The 12,908-nt window shown below is 36.6% G+C and overlaps 1 protein-coding gene across 2 annotated transcripts in view; it reads right to left on the bottom strand.

Moving 5' to 3' along the window:
• Positions 1–12,908, bottom strand: part of LOC117292888 (regulator of G-protein signaling 9-like) — a 72,850-nt gene that overhangs the window by 26,865 nt on the left and 33,077 nt on the right. For both annotated transcript variants that reach the window (XM_033775060.1, XM_033775061.1), the window contains 2 exons: positions 9,747–9,823; positions 6,626–6,707 (listed from right to left, as the gene is read on the bottom strand). In XM_033775060.1, the coding sequence (XP_033630951.1) occupies positions 6,626–6,707; positions 9,747–9,823 (159 nt within the window). The remainder of the gene's footprint in view (positions 1–6,625; positions 6,708–9,746; positions 9,824–12,908) is intronic.

Raw genomic sequence — 12,908 nt, 5'->3', positions numbered from 1 at the left:
ATCGTCTTGCTCAAACTTTCTTGGAAAATTCACAAGACCATCAAAATTGTCAATAGTTAAAATGGAGTCAGAGTCATGCTTCCGCAGTGGTGCTCTCTTTACAATCAAGGTTGCAAATCATCTTAGTTTGAAAAAAAAAATAACATACAATAGCATCCAAAACAACAGCCCTACATTTTCTTAGGGTAAATTGATGGCAAACAGTTATTCAGATAAACAAACAAAGGTAGTGTGTAAGGTGTATTGTGTTGACCACTTATATGGAGTTCAATTTTGTTTCTAATTAAATCACAGCATGCTTTTATTCCTTTGGGACTGAATGGACCTGTACAGTGATTTCCCATTGGGGGCATGGTCACGCAAAGCCTAAATGAACCCAAGGTCAATAATTTATCTTGGCTTTTGGCTTTTATAGAAATTAAAATCAGGTTGGCCTAGACCTTATACAACAATGTCTCTACTGCCTCTACTTTGCAGATCTGGAAGTTTTCAACATTAGATTAAAGGCACTGGACACTTTTGGCAATTTCTATTAATTTTTTTTTTTAATATAACAAATTACAGAGTAAGGAGCAATGGAGAGCTGTTGATAGTAAAAAAACATTGTGAGAAACGCTCCCTCTGAAGTTACGTAGTTTCGAGAAAGAACAAAATTTGAATTGAATTCGAGACCTCAGGTCTCAAATTCAAGCATCTGAAAGCACACAACTTGTGCGCCACGGGTGTTTTTCTTCCATTTTTCTCTTGCAACTTTGACGACCAATTGAGATCAATACTCACAAACATAGGTGGCCTGAAGGATGGTTGAGTCTCAGCATGATCGGAGACGATCATTTTTCCAATCGCCGAGATCGAGCTGAGATTTATTCCGTTCTAACAAACATGAAGTGACTGCTTGAATCTCAGCATGATTGGAGACAAAATCTGTTCAAAGTGCTCAGATCGAGCTGAGTTTATTTCTATTGTTCTGTTACTTCTCTTTGAACTCATGATAATTTACTCTCCTTTGCATCAATATAAGGTATAGCAATGTATTTGTCAAAAATTAGTTATCTACTCTCTTGCATCAAGATAAAATACAGGCATTGGTAAAAAAAATTGTAATTATTTACTCTCTTTGCATCAATATAGGATACATCATTCGGATCAAACTATTGGTCATTCGTTCCATGTGACCTGTACCAGTGTTTTCAACCATAATGACTAGTCATCAACTCATGTCCCATGCCAGCATTTTGTATGTCAACATCATTGGTCAGAGATGATCATGGGTATATTTGTGACCCAGTTATGATGGGAAAACACTTGACACTGAATTTTTGCAAAAAGCACCATCCCTCCAAGTCAAGTCAACAAACTAGATGTTTCCATTGCAACAGCTAAAACATTCCATGAAAATTACTTCAAATTTAGAACTGCAAAGAAAAAGCATCAATAGTTGCAAGACGGATTGTTCTTCTCCTGTTGATTCATGTTGATTAACTAGGGTTGTCTGGTTTCTTTTAAGAAGAAGGACCTTCGATTGGTTTTGTAAGGTCTATTTATAGGCAAAGTTATCAAGAAATATACAAGAAAAGTCATCTGTGAAAAGTTCAGCTGAATCTAGTGTCTATTAAGGTGTTGTTGTTTTTTTTAACAGCAAAAAAGTGTCACAGTATTTTCCTCCAGAACATCAAATGCGCTTTGATCATGTTTTGGAAAAGCGCAATAAAAATACCTTATATTATTTATTATTATTATTAACATCAATAGTGAGGTAGCAGACATGAAATTTGCCGCTCCAAAATTGCCTTGAGGTTATTTTTAGAGATTCAAATGTTTTGACAAATTTTGATTTCTAATCAACGGGAGCAGTTTATACAAAATAATATTGCAAGATGCTTACTACCATCTCTATAACAAGGCGGCTTTCAGAAAGAATTTTTTTCAGAGTGAAAACCGAACCATGACCCTAAAGGCCCGGTCAATAATGAGAACAATAACGAAAACGAGAACGATAAAAAAAACGCCCACACTCATTCAACCAATCGAGGGCATGCATTTTTATCATTCTCGTTTTCGTTCTCGTTTACGGAGCCTGTGTGACCGGGACTTAATACTAAACTACTGTTAGTTGTAAAATAAGAGCAAGACTGCGTTTTATCCAATTTACGCTATGCAAGTAAATTTAAAGGTAGTCCTTGACATATACTGCTGCAGCAATTAAAAATCATAGGCCAGGTTGACTCCAATTGTTATGGCCTGAGTGCCATCACTCCATACAATATCACTGTATCTAGGTCAGGTATTTACATGACAAATAAATGGCTCTCCGCAGGCGTTAACAGAATGCTGACACAAGAACAAAGTGTGAACACGGCCTTGCAAGTCTCAAACACACTACTTCAATGTCAAACAAATACTAGGCGGTTCTTTTTGTATGGTGTTGCCGTAAACCTTTTACTAGACACAAAAACAGCGAGCCTTAAAATAGACATTTACAAGGCATTTTTATACAGGATTGTGCATCGACGAGAAATATATGGTAAATCACCATCCTACATCCGTGATCTCATCCAGCCATATGTACCAGCACATGATCACCTATGCTCAGCTTGTGGAACATGCTGGAAGTAATTCGTGGCACTAGGAACAGGGAAGGTGTGGAACTGTCTACCTCATTCCATCAGAGCCATCCAGACAATAGACACTTTCAAATCATCCCTGAAGACCCATCTTCTTCTTTTTTTTTTTTACATTTCAGGAATACTCAATAGACATTAGATTTGTGTTCTTTTTTCTTTTGATCTTTGCACACTGGAGGACAACCCAGAGGGAACTTGTTTATTGAGGCAAGCGCCGTGAGCACTTTTTTGTGGATACTGGCGCTATAGAAGATGTTTCTATTATTAATAAGTTTATAAAGAGGCAAACAGAACTTATGACTTCCAGTTATCTGTATCTAACCATTCATATTCAAACAGAGCTGACCTGTGGAAAACCAAGAATATCAACACCTTCACAATATCACTCAAAAAATTCCAAGTCTAGACGACTCAATCATTCAAAACGAGAGTGACGATTCAATTTCCAGAATGTTTCGAGACAGAACAAAGTTATATATTAACGTATAAAGTTCTTATTTCAACTGTGCCAACAAATGTTATAACCAACAAATAAGCATAGATGCCTAATGGCCCCTTCGCACAATGCCTGTCTACCATTTCCACCATTTTGGGAGTAAATTCCTTATTGTACATTTGACCATCACAAAATGGCGGACTGAATAGGTGCATGTAAGTGCGCTCCACATTGCGAAAAAAGGTCAATGCGTATGCAATACTTTGATTCAATCCAGTATTTATAGCATAAAGTCTGCGCTAGTATACTTCTCCACATTTTAATGTAATACTACAAGCACAGCCCTCTTATTTCATTAAATTCTCCATATCATATACGTCTCACCACTGAGCCACGTATATATTAAAATACGTTCCGAAACTCTTCACGGTAAACATTACAAGTTCTCGTACCGGCGCCTACGTTCACACCTTCCCACACACCATCTGATGATGCTTTAATTGATTTTGATGTTTCTTGAAATCAATGATTCCAAGTAGGCCAGCTAGGACTGCGTGTCTCTACGATACTGTCATGCTTCATTGAACAAACAATGACGACCACCCCCCCCCCCCCCAATCTCCATGCCGCTGGCTTATCTACACAGACAATACGCAACATGTCTGTAACAAATGCAGCATGAGTATTCTCTTCTTTTTTTTTGAGATAAAATTAAAATTATGATCTATGGTCCAGACGGAATGAAGGGAAGCTTATGTCCATAACCGAATGACTTGCGTAGCTAAAGAATATCTCTTTGCCTCAAATGAAATTAGAAAATTGAGTCACTGCGGCATGACCGATACTTACAGAATAAAAATGAGGTTCCATAATGTAACAAAAATGGGCTGACTTTTTTAAAACAAGGTGATGTTACTGAAAAATCATCGCTTAAATATTTACACAGTAACAGGGAGTACATCCAAAGTGATGCGATCAAGAGTTATTCAAATGATAATCAGCTGTATTAATGAATGTCACTCCCTCAGACGGATTGAAAACATAGACAAGCTTTTTGATATTTTTGAGAATGAAAAGCTGAGATTCTAATAAAAAAGATTGTGCTTTAAATGGGGGTAATCCTGTCAATGTAGTATTTTTCTTGCGATGGAATTGAAGGATGCAGAGAAAGCTAAAAATAGACATGCAGATAAATGTATGGACTGTATTAAAATCTCTCTCTCTCAGACGAAAATGAAAGAAATTGAGTCACTGGTAACAAAGCAGAGCATTTTTTATATTTTGGGAATGAAAATGTACTGGATTTTTTCACTATGGGGGGGGGGGGGGCATGGGAAATGCTTTCTTGTGGAAGGGGGCATCAATTTCTAGTTGGGGGAGCCTTTTAAGTTTTAGTGCATTACCTGTATCAGTTTTGTTCAGTTGATAGAGCACCGTTATTCCAAAGGGTGCAGGTTCAAATCCCGCTCTAGTAGATTTGTCTTTGTTTTTTAATTCAAAATGTATTTATTTTAATAAGATGGTCTTTTTTGTGTTTGATTCCGCCTCTTTTTCGTCTCTCTCATTTTATTTCGTCCAAAAACCACACAATTGTTTTCCCATTGAAAATAGCCTCAAAATCTTTAAATTTGCATTATAATTTCCCCAGGCTGCTTCCCAAAACCCTCCGATAATTTAAAACAATTGGCTATTATCTTTTAAGAGCCACATGCTATGAATATTTACATCACCATAATCTAACACTGACAAACAACAATCAAAATGAGAAGGAAATTTGCATACTGTAATTGACCAGATCTTGTTTAGTCATAAAAGCAGTTGAAGCTGCACCCAAATTTAGGTTATTTTTTGCTATGATATTAATTTGTGGTTGTCGTCTGAGATTAACTTTATACCCACTTCCATTTTCACAGGAGGTCACATGTTACAGAGGTAACAGAGGTGAGCGAAACCTACCCATGAACTGATGAAACATTATCTATGTTAAAATTACATCATGCTACTATTTTCTTGGTTTTTCAAACGTAACCACACAATAAATTGTACGGGACCAATAGGATTAATGTGATGTCTTCACAAACAGACATCCGTAATTAGCTTGACGAGGAGGCACAAGAGAACAGGGCCCACTTTCATTAAACATGTAAGCTGCCATTTTGTATTTCATAAAGCTGTTTACCATAAGCAAGGGTAAATGCTGGCTAACTCACCAACAATGCAAATCCATGGTGAACGTAACAATGCGTGCCCAGAGGCCAGAAATCATGGTGAAATACGCTTATGCTTATGCACATTTTTCTGCAACAGTAAGCATAAAAATTTGCTCGCAGGTAAACAGCTTTATGAAATTGGGCCATGGAAAGACATGCAAAGGCTCAGTTCTGCCTAAGCCATGGAAATTTACCCCATGTATGTGTTGCAGACCCGCTGTCTCACTGACTCCAATACCGAGACAGGCATCAATAAAAACTTGAGTACTAACAAGCTAAGAAAGGAATGTTTCATTCCATTTCATTTCATTTCTCATTCTGGTTTTGAAGCCAAGGAATCTCATAAAAGTGAACTCAATCACTATACTAAGCCAAGAACTCAATGGAGAGAAAACAAGAAAGTTTCAATTTTTAGATGTGGGAGGAAAACCCCAGAGAATCATTCCAGGGAAAACCCACACAGTCATGTAGGGACTTAAAACCCAATCCACATAGTGCCCCCAGTGGGATTTAAGCTGGGGTCCTGGACATAGAAAGATACTCCTACACCGAACTAATGGCCCCCAAAAGATTAACTAAGGCTTTCTTAATGAGCTCATACTTTAAGAAGAAACTATTAATAAATAGTAAACTCGCAATAGTAAATTGCATAAATATCTCTCAACACCATACAATAGTGTCCACTGCCTTTAAAGGCAGTGAACACTATTAGTAAATACTCAAAATGTTTATGAGCATAAAAATGTACTTGGTAACAAGCAATGCAGAGCTGTTGATAGTATAAAACATTGTGAGAAACAGCCCCCTCTGAAGTAATGTAGTTTTCGAGAAAGAAGTAAGTTTCAACGAATTTGATTTTAAGACCTCGGATTTAGAATTTGAGGTCTCGAAATCAAGCATCTGAAAGCACACAACTTCGTGTGACAAGGGTGTTTTTTCTTTCATTACTATCTCGCAACTTCGACAAACAATTAAGCTCAAATTTTCAAAGGTTTGTTATGTTATGTATATGTTAAGATACACCAAGTGAGAAGGCTGGTCTTTGACAATTACAATTAGTGTCCAGTGTCTTTAAATCCAAGTCTGCCATTTCTCATCAGGGCCCAAATTCAGAAAGCTGTTAACGCGGAAAATACTGCTTGACAAATTTCTTTGCTAAGCAAAAATTGAGTCGGGCACCAGACACAACAATGCAAACTTAATGTTATTTGGGCTGGTAACCTATTTCTGCTAAGCAATACTATTCTAAGAGAATTTCTGTGCTTACATGCTTTATAAAATTGGGCCATGCCTTTTTATAAGCAGACATTTTAAATGCAATTTATGATCTATGATTTATTACTGATAAAACCTACCGGTGGTCTGTGAGTTTTCCAGTACGCCTTTTCCTGACTGTCAACGACGATCCTGTCAGCTTTCTTCCGATGTTTGGCTAATCTGTTGTCAAGAAAGAAAAACCATCTTTAAGCTTTTGCTTTTGCTACAGCCCTTTTCTTTATCAGTTCCTTACAAACACTAGTGGGACATTAAGCAAATTTGTCTATAGATTCAAATCTGTGTTTCGTAAACTTGGGCGTTATCACTGGCTACACGGCATGCAGTTACTGGTTAAATGGCTTCAGGCTACAGGTTAATTGACTGACACCCCAAACTTAGATTCTGACAATAAGGAGTCCCAACGAACATTAAGGCTAGATATAGCTTAGTTAGTAGAACACTGGCACATTAATCTGGAGCTCGTTGGTTCAAATCCCACCCTCTTTGTTCGAACCTCAACAAACTTGATGTTAAAATTCGATTTTGCTTTCTCCTGTCGAGACCAAACCGGCTCTTTTCAGAGCCAACACTCCCTCAAAGGAGATAAAATTCATGGTTGTACCAGCAAATTTATTTATCGTTTATTCTCAAACTATGATTGTCAAAAAACAAAATCAGGATGAGGAAAAAAAAACAGAGAAATTCTACACCTGTTGATTGCAATGAAAACAAAGAATGACTATTTCTGTCCCTTAATTATTTGTCCTCAACTTTTTAATCAAAAGTAAAGTAAACAAATTGATTTAAAACAGCTTTTCAAACACCAGACCCAAAAATAATTCAATTTCATAAAGAATAAATCTACAAAAATCACATACAATGTAACCCCAGTGGGAAAAACAAACCAGAGAAGCAATTAAAGCAAGCGCTGAGAAATTAAAGTGATAATTTTCAAGTCAACTGTTTGGTCAAGTTCTTCCTGTTTGTGAACAGTCAGGCTTTTAAAGGCAAAGTATAGCTTTGATAGGTTTTTGAAATTGTTTTAACCATGAATGTAGATGAGTACAATCAAACTAACATGTGTAGTGTCTTTGAGATATCGTTGAAAGTCCAGAGAGAATGTCCACTCAGGAAGCATAATCCCCCAAAAGAAAACACAATCTCAGAAGCCTATTGCTGCAGAAATGCTTCTCAGATTTCAATTTTGGGGCTTTAAAACTGATACGTTTTTACATATCATTGTCTCACAGTAAAACGTCTCTCAAAATGATTTATACTACCGGAAGCTGCTGCCAAAGATTTGTACTGCAATAAGATTGTGATTACCAAAGGTATACCTTCACTATAACTTAGAGTGAAGGCATAGTCTATAAAAAAGTCAAAAAAATTGGTTTGTTTTTGTATCATTTTCATGAAGTCTCAAGATGACCAAAGGAAGTAAAAGGAATATCACCCACTGGAGATTATCAATGGGTTTTTCGATGGACCTGAGCCTTTGTGAGTCCATTTAGACGACAACATGTTTGTTTCAACTTCTTATTCCTTTTTTTTAAGAAGCTGATCATCTAGAGGAAAGTCAGACAGGAGAAAAATCTTTGAAATGAACTTGAGACGAGAAATGTTGCTTGTTTTTATGCTCGGGGAAGCGGATATGGTCAGGTAGGGAGGTACTGAGTGGGATGTGAACAAGGGCTCTTGAGATGAAATACCGAACTCATTCTGCTCACATCACACAAACATAATCCTCTGTGGATAGACTTCAATAAAAGCTCAATGGTGTACATGTTCACCACAATGGCTTTTCATTGGCGACTCTCATTAATATAGAGTGAAGACTTTAAACTAAAGATCGCCCAAAAGCAATTATATCGACTTAAATATAGGTTTTCTTACTAAAAAATGAATAATCCAATGGGAGGAGAAAACAAAAGCGGCTCCTTTTGGCCACAACACCACAATGGCAGTTGTCAGACAAACATTTTAAAATCAAGTTGATCAATTATTTCATCAGCTTAAATATAGGTTTTCATACGGAAGATTTCTAATTAATTTGGAGGAGGGGGCAAAAAATGGTTTCCTTTTTTGTAAGAACACCACAATCGCTGATGTCAGACAAACGCTATAAAACCAAATTGATCTTTGGCTCAGAGCAATTATTTCATTGGCTTAATAGAGAATCCTTACTAAAGAGTTCTAATCCAATGGGAGGAGGAAACTAAAGTGGTTTCCTTTTGGCGTCAACACCACGATGGCTGTTGTCAGACAAACACTATACAATCAAATTGATCTTTGGGCCAAAGAAAATATTATCTCATCAGCATAAACCGGAATTCTTCAAGAAGATTTCTAACCCACTGGGAGGTGATAAAGAAACATGGTCGTGTTTTTGTTATAACACCATAATGGCTGTCAGACAAAGATAAAATCAAATTGATCTTTAGCTCAAATCAACTATTTCATCAGCTCAAATATAGGGTTACTTAAAGAAGATATATAATCCAATGGGAGGAGGAAACAAAAGTGGTTTCCGTTTGGCAACAACACCAAAATGGCTGATGACACACATTCTAAAAACTGTAAAATCAAATTGATTTTTTTTCCTCAATAGCAATTATTTCATTGGCTTAAAGGAACGTGTTGGATTGGATTGGTCAAGTTGGTCTTTGAAAAGCATTCTGTAACCGTTTGTTATAAAATGCATGGGTAGAAAGATGTTGTAAAAGTAGAATACAATGATCTACACAAATATGCCTTGAAATTGCGTGGTTTTCTTTTTACCTCGTCGAGTAACACGGTCGGCCATTAATGGGAGTCAAAATTTTTACTCCCATAAATGGCCGACCGTGTTAGTTTGCGACGTAAAAGGAAAACCGTGCAATTTTGAGTGATACTTGTGTGGATCATTATATTCTACTTTGAAAACATCTTTCTAACCATATGCATTTCATAATGAACGGTTTTTCAACGCTTTTTATAGACAAACTCGTCCTTTAAATGTAGGTTTTCATACAGAAGATTTCTAATCCAATGGGGGAAAGGAAACAACAGTGGTCTTCTTTTGGCAACAACACCACAACAGGTAGATAGGCCTACAGGGCCTCTGCTTGAAGCTTGAGATTGCCAAAGGAATTGGCGACCATTCAAGAAGGTTGCTCTGCTGAGGGACATTTGAAGAAAACAAGAAGTTTTCCCCTAATGAGAGGCAAATCACATCTGTACCTGAGTTGTTCTTGAGCTTGCACCAGGACGAAATCCCACTTATGTCTCAACATCCGCTGTAGTTTATTAAAAGCAGTCTGCCAAGAAACAAAAACCATTGTAGCAAATTAGTCGAAAGCAACTGTTTTTTAAAATGGTTTGTTGTCTGTTTTGTAAACATTAGGGGGAAATAATATATATTCGTAGTTCAGTGTAGACTTCAAACAGCTTGTATTTTCAAACATTCACTCATCCTTGTGTTAAAAAAAACTTTGTTATTCATCCTTTTTTTTAAACTGTTATTTTTGTAATTTTTATGGGTTCTAGGACCCTGTGTTTTTCAAAAACTTGTCAATGTATATTTATAATTTTTTTGTAGTTTTTAAGTAAAGCTGAAATCCATGGTAGATCAGTGAGTTGTTTTTCTCACTGAACGGAATAAACAAGATATTAATAAATAAATTTACGCAAGGTTAATCCTTTACTCAGAGTTCTAAAAACACTTGATCATCTCAACTTCCTTCACTTTGTCGATCATCTCCCCATTTACATCCCTTTATGTAAATTTTATTCATGTTTGCAAATCACAATAATCCCAACCCCGCATCTGTATTCACACCTTAGGGTATCCAAGCTGTTGGCCAAACTGTTTTTTCCCCTGATTTTATTTGATTGTCCTGTAGATATGACAGAAGAGGAGCCGAGGGCACTCTCCCAATGGAGCTCATTAGAAGCCCTCAACCACGCAGTACTAGCAGAAGGTACGGGCTTTTTTTATAATAAAAACTTGTGCCTAAATCATTACTAAGCACTGTGCTTAGCAAATTAGCTCCATTGGGAATTTGCCAATTTCGTTTCACAATATATTAATTGCTGGTTCTTGCTTCCGGCTTTTTTTATCAGGTCCTTGGCTTCACCTGGAATTAATCCACTTTATTCGCTGCCATGCTTTAATTATCACTACTCTCTGGAGGGTTTAACCGGTTTACTTTCTCTGGACATTTTTAAAACTCTGCTAAAAACCCACCTATTCAAAATTTCTTATGATTGACTTTCTGTCTAACCATTTATTTTTGCCAACACGTTAATGTAATTCAACATTATTATTATTATTTAAAACCTTTTTCCCATTACCTTTGCACATTTTGTTTATGCCAATGAAACACACGTTTCTGATTGACATTAACAGATTTGAATGGCTTGTATTTTTGTGTGTAAGGTTATGTATCTGAATCACAATCAGTCTGATTGAAAGCCGTTATGCAATGGTTGATCATCTACCCACGCACGGTCAAACCATAGAGAAAGGACCAAATCAAACAAACGCATCTCAGGGAGACATATCCGTCTTCATGAATTTGGCTGTTATGTGAAAGAACAGGTCTTCGAAAAAGGCATTAGGCGAAAATCCAACCAGAGTATATTTTTATCTTGCATAATGCGCTTGTCATAGATTCATTTTGGTCTTGGTGGGTTTTGAACAAGGGTAAGGCACTTGACTGTTTTATTAAATGGTAGAATACAATTTTTCGCACTTGGTGTATCCCAACAAATATGTAAAAATTTGAGCTCAATTAGTCATCAAAGTTGCAAGTAAATAATGAAAGAAAAAACACCCATGTGTGCTTTTTGGCCTGAATTCTTTTAATATTTGAGTGAGAACAAAGTTTGTTACCCTCGGAGGGAGCTGTTTCTCACAAGTTTTTATACTATCAACAGCTCTCCATTGCTGGATACCCAAGTAAGTTTTTATGCTATTAATTATTTTGAGTAATTCCCATTAGTGTCCAGTGTATTTATAAAGTGTTTTCAATCAATAAGGTTATTGATATCAAAGATTAAACAGATTTGAAATGCAAAAAAAAGATCTCCTGTGCTTTTTAGAAAGATTAAAGAAAAGCCCATCAGTCAAATGATTAATCATATTCTGTCATTTGTGGGAGCTCCTTTTTGTATAGCTGCTTTATTGCAGCATGGAGGTATAACAAAGCAACCTCCCACATGATGTCAAGTCATTTTGACACCTGCTTAACTGCAAACGTGTAGCTAGTTTTCCAAAACCTTCAGGTTGAGGCCGATTTTTTGGGGATCAATTTGTAGTGTGATAAATTCAGAAAGGTAAAACTATCGAAATACAAACTATAAACAAACACATTATAAACAAGTCTAAATAGCATTCCTGTCTAAAGATATTTGTCAAGCAGTTGTTTAGTAAAATTGATGACCCAAATAGTGAATTACTCAAATTAAAAGTTACAACTTTTGATCCACTTAAGCCTGGTTCATACTTCCTGCAATGCGAATGCGATACAAATTTTGATGTCACAAACTCACAACGAATACTTTGCAACAGTTGTGTTCAACTTCTGCGAAACATTTACTGCTAAAACAGCCATGTGACATCAACAATTTGGTTCCCATTCCCATTAGCTTGAGGTATGAACCAAGCTTTATACACCTTTATCATGGTGCAGCCATCTTTAATTATAAATGTTACCAAACCGAGGCTGAAAGAACAAAATAGTCTGGTTGCTATTTGCAAATGATTATCAGCATCCATTATTGCTATTCGATAAAAGGAGCATGACCAAGACAGAGGCAGCATGATGAAGGTCTAACCCCTTTACCCTTTCATTCACATTTTTATCAGGAAGGCAATCATATTGAAGAGAGAGAGAGAGAGAAAACCATCAAAAAAGTCTGAAACTAGGATCCAAATTCTACGAGGTATGTTTTGAAATGATGGCATTTCCACCTTTTGGTAAACCCCTAGAGTTATAGATTTCAAGGAGCTTCTGGGAACAGTATCCACAGCTCAAGATAAATAGGTCAACCAGCACTATAGAGAAGTAGATCAACCAGCATGATTGCTTCATATCAGAAGAAAACTCCAGCTTTACACTTGAGCAGACGTAAAAAGTCTGAATTCAGATAAAAGTCTGAAACTTCCCCATCCCTGTACGTCGTTCAATAAACAATTATTCCCTTTCACATGATGATTTCATGCACGTCCTTGGTCAGAACTTCCTCTAGCGGAAGATTTTGTTGTAGGTCCAGACCTCCGACAAATTGTAGCAATATTGGAAAAGATACTTCAAGAAACCCTGGTTAAATTGCTCTCATTTGAAAGGGGCTAAAAAGCCTACTGGCTTGTGCCCAGTGTAAAATTCGAGCACAGATTTT

Source organism: Asterias rubens, chromosome 7 (assembly GCF_902459465.1).
Source record: "Asterias rubens chromosome 7, eAstRub1.3, whole genome shotgun sequence".
NCBI classification, from domain to species: Eukaryota; Metazoa; Echinodermata; class Asteroidea; order Forcipulatida; family Asteriidae; genus Asterias; species Asterias rubens.
This window is presented reverse-complemented; position numbering and strand designations above follow the sequence as displayed.